At 45.0% G+C, this 9,475-nt stretch overlaps 1 protein-coding gene across 1 annotated transcript in view; it reads right to left on the bottom strand.

Moving 5' to 3' along the window:
* The window catches only part of LOC111647673 (uncharacterized), a 22,674-nt gene extending 13,206 nt beyond the window's left edge, over positions 1–9,468 (bottom strand). The window contains exons 1-4 of the mRNA XM_023397302.2: positions 7,953–9,468; positions 7,566–7,829; positions 2,565–2,999; positions 2,201–2,438 (exon numbers count right to left, since the gene is read on the bottom strand). Of these exons, the coding sequence (XP_023253070.2) occupies positions 2,201–2,438; positions 2,565–2,999; positions 7,566–7,829; positions 7,953–9,394 (2,379 nt within the window). The 5' untranslated portion in view covers positions 9,395–9,468. The remainder of the gene's footprint in view (positions 1–2,200; positions 2,439–2,564; positions 3,000–7,565; positions 7,830–7,952) is intronic.
* Positions 9,469–9,475: the final 7 nt, after the last annotated feature.

Raw genomic sequence — 9,475 nt, 5'->3', positions numbered from 1 at the left:
GAGCTGACCCTTTGATCTTTGGTCTGGTTCTGTGTCGTTCGGCCATGCTAACAGCATGGTCTGTTTGTGAAGGAGGGGTCTTTGGTCTCTGTTCCCTATCAATCTGATAGTTTGATGGTGGAAAGAGTCGCAAAGTGTCAGTTAGGGGTCCGTAACTCTGCATGTCCTTATAATGAACTTCCTTAATGGCTTGTGACTGATGCCAGGCCAGTATGTACGCTACAGTGTCACCAAACAAAACCAGATCTCTGGCCCTCTTCTCCCTCTCTTCTCATTCGGCTTGCTCTGGAGAGCAGCTCCAGTTCTCTCCTCTCAGCTCTTCAAACGGCAACAAGGCCCCAGCCCAGGTCAGCTCTGCTACCTGAGAAACCAGTTCTTTCACCTGGCCTGCTCACAGCAGCCTGCAACACTCTCCTCCTCAACAGCAGCGACCTGCTTCGGATTAACTGAGAATGAACCAAATTCTCCTCAGAATCAGCAGCTACAACACAAGGCTAGCTGATTTTCCAAGTAACGGGAGTCATAGCAGAGTTAGTGGGGAACAGCTGACAAGGAGGACCAAGGAGATAACAGCAAAGCAACACAGCCAGAGAGGACGTTACTCCACCAGGAAGCCTCCCAACTCACTGGACTACAACAACACTGGAAAGGACCTCTTTGTTTGTTCCAAGGACTGGGTAATGTTAACTGACTGGGCCTAACCTCTCCCAGCACAGCATAGCATAACTAAGCAGCAGAAATCTAAACCTTGTTAATGTACTTGTTGATTGATGTCTTGTTGTTGTAATGTTTGCTTAGGTTGTGGTCAGTCATACAGTTAATCGAGTACTCGTATGTTCACACACATAGTAGTACGTCTCAGTTCTAGAACCTGCATGAAGCTAACCTTCCCCCTCTAACCTGGTACCTTTAGATTACATGAGCTAGGCTAACAAAGAAACTCACACCTTCCCTCTCACACACACTAGGGGGTCTCAGCGGCCATTTTGAGTAGTTTCTTTGTTTACCGCCCATCTTGTGTAGTCTTCTTTATTCAGGTCATGTGGTCACAGTGACCACTTTGAATCGGCCATCTTGCCTTTGTCTGTGTCCCCACAGACACACACACATACACCTACACACACATACACACACCTGTATATACTAGATTAGACATTGTGTTTTACTCTGCTCCATTGTAAATAAATGTCTTTAAGTATAAATACTGGTGTTTTTAATGTTGCACAAGCGTGAATATTGCCAACTTCTACTTGGTAGAATTCCAATCCTTCAACTTTAACTTACTATTGATATGGTAATTTGGTTATAGTTAGTAAGCAAATGGTTAATCAGAGTTCCAGATTAATGGTAATAAATTGAGACTAAAGCCATATTGGCTGTTTTGCCTATTAGTTTAGGCTGGTGCCCCGAAGACTTTAATTCATTTTAAAGTTATTATTTAACATTAATATTATCAATATTAACATTTTTCTTAATTTATGATAGCCAATAATTTGATAGACAACCGAAATCCAACATATTTGGTGTCCAGCTCATGAGGTAGAGCTCAGAGCCAACAACACTGATGCTCTCTGTTGCTGACATTGCTGCAGCTTGTTGGACACATGATTGTAGCTGAGTCTCTGTTCACTTTTGACTCAGCTGATAGATGACACATGAAAACAGCCTTAATGTAGCACAACTGTTCATGTTAAACACAAACTAGCAGCTTGGTGAAGTGAACATGAACCAGCTCATAAGAGAGGAGCAGTACTCTGTAGCAGTGTTACCATTCTGCCCTAAGGAACTCTGGGTAATGTAGTAATAAGTACACTGTAGTGGGTGGAGTCAAAAGTCTCCCATCAGTAAAACTACACTCCATGATGTAATGTTCATGTGGACTGATCAATTGAAGATGTTACCTTAACCTCCACTCTAACAGTGAGGTGGTGTAGATGTAAGAACACAGCTCCACACATGTGAACTGAAGTCATGTTTACTACAGTCCATTTACCTGAGCTGTGAGATATGAGGCACACACTGCAGGAAACTCCTCACTTCACTCTCTTCATGTGACCAGCCTCTCAGCTCCACTTGTTTCTTCTTTGATTGGAGTTTCAGCACTTCCAGGAGGATGGAGCTCTTTCTCTCTGAGAGGTCTATGATCCAGACTGGAGAGCTGACTGGAAAACTGACTGTAATGCTGGAAGGACACTCAGACCTTTTTAGACTCACAGTCCTTCACATGGGAGAAAAGATCCAGCAGGAAATACAACTGATATTCTGTATCATAATTCCCCATGTGTCTGTCACTAAGAGGGAATGTGTTGTATCTGCACACTGATGATAACATCTCCAGTATCTTCTCTCCTGTCTGCTGTTCTCTCTCTGCTGCTGCACACAACAGATTCACAAAGAATCTGGTCTCTTCTGAACGATCTGATGACCGAGGCACAAAACTGAAATCACAAGGATAAAAAAACGTGATGTATGGTTTTTTATATGAGAAAAATAAATGTTTTTTTTATATGGACTTTCTTATATAAATTTAATTAAATGCTGAAATCATTAAGAAGATAATTTACCTGAGCTGTGAGATATAAGGCACACACTGCAGGAAACTCCTCACTTCACTCTCTTCATGTGACCAGCCTGTCAGCTCCACTTGTTTCTTCTCTGATTGGAGTTTCAGCACTTCCAGGAGGATGGAGGTTTTTCTCTCTGAGAGGTCTATGATCCAGACTGGAGGAGCTGACTGGAAAAGCGACCTCAGCTGTTGATTGACACTTGAACAACCCTTACTCTTGACATGTTGGTAAAAATCAAGATGAATGTTATTTAAGTCCGTGTTAACAGAAAACAATGAGAAGAGCATGTTCACTACACTTTGAAAGATTTCTCCTTTGTGTAGTGCTGCTTTCAGGCAAAGGTCCAGCAACAGCCCCTTTTCTTCCCTACGCAGTTTCCCATGGCATTGGTCCTGGTCCTGTAATCCCAGACCTCTGTAGGTTGTCCTGAAGCTGCATGGTGATAAGCAAACACATCTGTAAACAACACATTTTTATTGCATGTACAGTAAAACTGCTTCATCTTAAAATGTAAGCACATAATGTACGGCTGTAAACAAATATAATGTCACAGGCAGTTGTGATGCTTATCTATACACATCTTGGACACTATTTCTGAGGCAGAACAACAGAAAAAGCGGGAAACCATCAAGGAAGAGATGAATGTTCAGAATGATCCTTCACAATGAGGCCCACTTTAACCTTTATGTATTCAGGTTAGTTTCACTGAGAGGCAAGCTCTCTTTTACAGGAACGCACTGATCGCATACAAACAGTCACCCAAATTCACACCTTGAAGCTGCCCAGCCTGCTCAAGCAGTATGAGGAGCAGCTGTACTGTGTGCGCCACAATGTGCGAGAGCTCAGCACACCATGAGGGCTTCCAGTACTCCATCTCCAGCCAAGTGAGTCGCCACGATGAACAGATGTAACAGCTGTTGGGGCGCCTCAACTCGTTGAGCTCTCTGGCTCAACCTCCGGCGGCTGCTCCTTCACCACCACAACCTCCTTATCAGGTGATGCAGATAACTGTTGAGCCTTCCTGGTGCAGTGTGGCCTTCATTTTGAGATGCAGGCAGCGGTTTTTATCACTGACCAAGCTAAGGTAGACTACATCATCTCTCACCTTTTTGGTCGAGCAGAGGCTTGGGCCACGGCAGAGTGTACATGTAATTCTCCCATCTGTCAATCCCTGGACCTGTTCACCAACTAATCTGAGCAAGATTTTTGATCACTCTTCCCCTGGTCCAGAGGCTGCACAGGCCATGATTAACCTCCATCAGGGGGCTCGGTCTGTCACCGATTACGTCATTGAGTTCTGCACTCTGGTGGCGGACAGTGGTTGGAACACCCCATCACTGCTGGATGCCTTTCACCATGGGTTATCTGAGGGAATAAAAGACCTGCTGGTTGCTTTGGAGCGCCCTGCTGACCTGGACTCCTTCATGTCCCTGTCCATCTAGATCACCAATCGGCTGAGCGGAGAGAGAGAGGGACCGATCAAGTATGCAACTTCCTTGTCATGCCAGAGGCGGCCCCTGTTTAACCAGAGACCCTTTCCCCAACATCCCTCTCCACGATCTGCCGTGTCACCCATAGCACCCCCACACTCCTGAGAGGAATCCATGCAGCTGGGACGAGACTATCTCACTTTGGACACTTTGGTCATTCACCACACTTAACCTGATAAGATGATCATGGCTCAAGGACACTCAGAGGAGCTATCCTTCCAACTACACAACTCACCTCTCCATCTGCTCATTCTGGGTGTTCCTTGGCTCTCCTGGCACACCACTTGCATCAACTAGGCTACTGGAGAGGTGATGGGTTGGGGGGAGAATTGCCCAATAACCTGTTTGCCTTCTGTCTGTTCCCCGAGCTCCTGTTGAGAACAACCTATACAGGCTGACCCAGGGCCTCCTGATCAGCCCCCTCTTGAACCTACCCCCAGTTGAGCATGTTCACCCTGTTGTTGGAAGTCTTCAGCAAGTCCCAAGCCACCTCTCTTCCCCCTCACTGGGAGTATGACTGTGCCATTGACCCACTTCCTGGTTCGACTCCCCCTAAAGGGCACCATAGACAAATATATATCTAGACATCACTCAAAGTTGGCATAATTCATCCTTCCCTGTTCTGGCCTGGAGCTGGATTCTTTTCTGCGTACAAAAGAATGAATCTCTTCGCCCCTGTATTGATTACTGAAGACTCAATGACGTCACCATCAAAAACGAGTACCCTTTTTCTCTCTTTTCCTTAGCATTTCAATACTGACATGAAGACCGCTTTTAACATTCCTGGTGGGTATTGCATCTCATAATGCCCTTTGGGCTAACCAATGCTTCAGCCGTTTTTCAGACACTAGTGAATGATGCACTAAGGGGAATGTTGAACAAGTTTGTGTTCGTCCACCCAGATGACATCCTCATCTTCTCACCGGTCTAGCTGACTCACACTCAGAATGTGCGGCATGTTCTCCAGCATCTTCTGGATCATCAGCTCGTCGTCAAGGTGGAGCAGTCTGAATTCCACGTTTACTCTGTCCCTCTCCCAGGACAGCATTAACATGGACCCAGCTAGAGTCAGTGCTGTAGCCAAATGACTAACATCCTCCCACAACAGACAGCTGCAACATTTTCTTGGGTTTGCTCATTTCTGTAGAAAATTCATTAGAAATTCCAGCACTGTGGCAACCCCATTACATGCTCTAACCTCCACCAATGTCAAGTTCCAGTGGTCCCCTCAAGCAGAAAAAACATTCTCAAAGCTTAAGGACAGCTTTGCCACTGCTCCGGTTCTCACTCTACCTGACCCACACCTCCACTGTGTGGTGGAGGTGGATGCCTCTGATCCTGAGGTGGGGGCCATGCTGTCATGGTACTCCCCCAAGGATAACAGACTCCATCCTTGCACTTTTGTCCCTGAAACTGTCTCAAGCTGAGCAGAACTATGATGTGGGAAATCAAGAGGTACTGGCAGTCAAGGTGGCGCTTGAGGAGTGGAGACACTGGTTGGAGGGGGCAGAGCTACCTTTCCTTGTATGGACAGATCACAAGAATATGGAATATATATGGACTGCCAAGAGATTAAATTCCCGGCAAGCCGGGTGGGCTCTGTTTTTTAATAGATTCAATTTTCATTATCATATCGTCCTGGTACAAAAAATGTTACGCCTGATGCCTTATCTCATTAGTTTGACTCTGACTCCTCCAGAGACTTTCCATCTCATCTTTTGACCACCTCCTGTGTGGTGGGGATGGTCACATGGGATATTGAGAAGAAAGTCCAGTAGTAACTCCTCCCCACCGGAGGGCTGTCCCCCTAATCAGCTGTTTGTGCTAGTGTCTCTCCATTCTCCGGTCATCCACTGGGCTCACACCTCCCTCTTCTCCTGTCATCCTGGGATCAGGAGAACCTTCTTTGTGATAAAACAGCACTTCTGGTGGCTGGCTGTAGAGAAGGAGGTATGTAGCGTCCCTGTCCAGTGTGCTCCCAAAACAAGAGCTCTCATCTCTGGCCCCCTCCAGCTGCTGTCTGTCCCTCATCGGCCATGGACAGACACTGCCCTGGACATTGTGGTTGGACTTCCACCTTTAAAATGTGACAACACCGTTTTGGATCCATGGTGGATTTATCTTCCGAGATGGTACATTTCATTCCCTTGCCCAAGTTATTCTCTGCCAAGGAAACGGCAGAGGTGATGCTATTACATGTTTTCCATATTCATGGATTCCCTAGGGATGTGGTGTCTGATCACGGCCCCCAGTTCATCTCACAGTTCTAGAAGGAATTGTGTTCTTTGCTTGGAACCTAAGTCAGTCTCTTGTCTGGCTGCCACCCCCAGTGTAACGGAAAAATGGAGTGTGAACCAGGAATTGTAGACCTATATACATTGTTTGGTCTCTCACATATGAGCGGACAAAAATGTCTGTCTATCTGGCTGAAATACAAGGTGACTTTCCAGAAAGTAAATCAAGACAACTGAGGTGAGGATTTGAGTGTAAGACAGTTGCCTTGGGGCAAGCCGTGGCTTACAAAATAACATGGTTCAGGTATCCCATTTAAAAACTGTTTTTGTTCCTCTGTGCAGGCAACAAGTTGGAGCCAGAGTCATTTTGTTTTCAGGTTGTCTGTCCATCCCATTCTTACACGATATATTTCAGTAGCAATGAACTGATTAGATTTTCATGGTCAAAGCTCAAAGGTCATGGTGACCTCACAAAGCCCTGTTTTAGCCTTGTAAACACAGTATCTCCATAACACCTTGAGGGAATTTCTTCACATTTGGTACAAACGTTCACTTGGACTCAAGGATGAACTGATGAAGGTCAAAGGTCACTGTGACCTAACAAAACACTTTTTAGCCATAACCCAAGTCATCACACAGCAATTATGACAAAATTTCACATAAATGGTTCATATTTTATATGACTCTGTCAAGGGTTAGTGGTAAGTATGGGGTGGACCCAAATGCAGTCAACACATGGGAGACGGTGCAGGCAGGTTTATTTCAAAAAGTACTTCAAAAAACAGGTACAGGGAACCACAGGGGATGACAACAGGCAACAAGAACAGAACAAGGACAAACCCGGAGATGAACAGGACGTGAACAGCTTGGAGACGAACCAGACATGAACAGATGACGTGAACTCATGAGGACGAACCCAGAAGTAAACAGACGAACCAACACAGACAAAGGGGAGCACAAGGACTATATAGACAAGGGTGATTGAACACAGGTGAAACACATTAGGGCGGGGCAGACAATCACCACACAAGACCAAGACAGGAAGCAAAACACTGAGACACACAAGGAAACCTTATTACAAAATAAAACAGGAAGTGAGAAAGTCCAAAACAAAACTAACAAAAAGTGTCTGCCATAGCAAACCATGACAGACTCTGGATAAAATGGGATGTAATCTGAAAATAGTGGAGAAGGTAATAAGCAGTAACCCAGAAACACAAAAATCAAAAAGTTTTAAAATATGTCAGCATTACACAAAAACAAAAGCTACATACCTGAGTGAGCTGATGTAGGGCAAAGCCTCTAAGAGGGACTCACACAGACTTGGAGAGACAGAAGTCACTCTGTCCCAGTACAGGCAGACATTAACCTTAATAGTAATCTTCTGCATGACTTTTACAGCTCTTTCGAACAGCTGTCTTTTACCCTCAACTGGAAGGTGCAGCTGATTTCCATCAAGGCTAAGTAAGCTGACATGGTCCATCTGCCCTTCACTGAGAAGGAAAATCTTCCACATCTGCCGTGGAAGCGGGTCACACCTGTAATTTGAAGAACAATCAAAGACGATTTCCGCATTAAAAATGTAATCAACATGAAAGGATCATTCTCGTGGTTTTCTATACTCGCTTGGGGTACCACACTCAAAACACACACAGACGTACCACTGGACGTTTGCAAGGCATCCAAACAGTCGTCTCATTCCTCGTTCTGATACCATGACGTCTTCAAGGTTCAGCTGTATTTTCCTCTCCTTTGACTGAGTGACCACATAGGCCACAGCACAGCAAGAGCAAGGATCGAGGCTCTGTTCAGTGAGATCCAGACAGTAGTCCAGTTTGTCCAGAAGGTAGATGCAGGCTTCAGGACACTGGGACTCATACAAGCACTGACATAAGAACAGTATGTCCACATCAGACCCACTGTCCTCAGTGTCAGACTCATCTCTCTCGCACAGACCATGAAAAGATGTGGTTATCACTTCCTTACAGAACCATATAGGTGTATTCTTGAGCTCCTCAGCTGGAATCAGACACTTCATCAAACTTGGTTTCTTCTCATTCAACAATCTACACATGAAAGGGATCAGATGTCTCATGTGTTTCTTCTCCTCAGTCAGGCATTGCTGAAAAACATCCTTCACTTTGTCTGGATTCTTCAAGAGCCACAGTGCTGCAAAAAACTCCTGCATTGTGTAATGGAGAAATGCATATGTGGTCTCTCTCTCAGTAAGGGCGACTTTGATAACAAGTGGTTTCAGGAAGGAAAGGACGCAGCTGTCTTTACAGGCCAGGTCTGTCAAGTTCACCGTTTTTCCTTCGGTTGCATCAAAAGCAACCTGAGCCAAAGACAGTATTTCCTTCCCCTTATTGGTGATGAAGGAATTTAGATCCCCTGTTTTTGTTTTGTTGCTGTTCATTTCAAGGCAAAAACGAACAATATGGATGTATACTTCAGTTATAGTGCAGGGCTGTGGAGGGTCTCCTGAAGAAAAGCAGGCAGCCACCATCAGTGCATACATTGGGACGTGGCAAAGAGTTAACAACTCCAAGTTGCTCAAAACCTTCTTCTGTTCTTCGCCGAGTGTTGCAGATAAGTATGTTTTTATGGACTGCTCACTAAAGCCTTTCACTTCCACTCTCAGAAAGTCCACAGAGAAGAAGAGCTCCTCGTCATCTGGTCTGCACGTTATGATGATTTTTGCATCAGGTAGTAGGTCTTTCTCTACAAGTCTCTGCACCACTGATGAAGACAGGTCTGTGATTCCATCAAAAATGACGGTAACATTCTCAGAGTTATTCTTTATATCATCTAAGACCTCTTCTTTGCCTTTGTCTGGTTCACTGAACACATTAAAAAGAAGATCCTCCAAGCTCATGTTCTCTGTGAATTGGGATGTTTCTCTCATGCCAAAGTAAAACATGTAATTTAGCTCTTCACTGTCTCCTTCTGCCCAGAGTTTCAACATTTCCTGAGTGAGTGCCGTCTTTCCAATTCCAGGCTTACCAACCAACACTATGCTCTTATCTGTTTTCAGCAGGTCACTGGGGGAAATTTCTGGTTTGTCCTCAGGGATGTATGTCCTTAGCTTTTTAGGGCGACTCATCTTGCTTTTCTTGCTCTTCAATTTCTTTATTTTAGACGGAGAGACGTTTCCTTGTGTGTCTAATACAAGTGATGTGTATGA

This window comes from Seriola lalandi, unplaced genomic scaffold, assembly GCF_002814215.2.
Source record: "Seriola lalandi dorsalis isolate HSWRI2012SDOR001 ecotype SW California unplaced genomic scaffold, Sedor1 jcf7180002055008, whole genome shotgun sequence".
In the NCBI taxonomy this organism is placed as follows: domain Eukaryota; kingdom Metazoa; phylum Chordata; class Actinopteri; order Carangiformes; family Carangidae; genus Seriola; species Seriola lalandi.
Note: the sequence above shows the minus strand (reverse complement) of the source record. Positions and strands in the feature narration are given on the sequence as shown.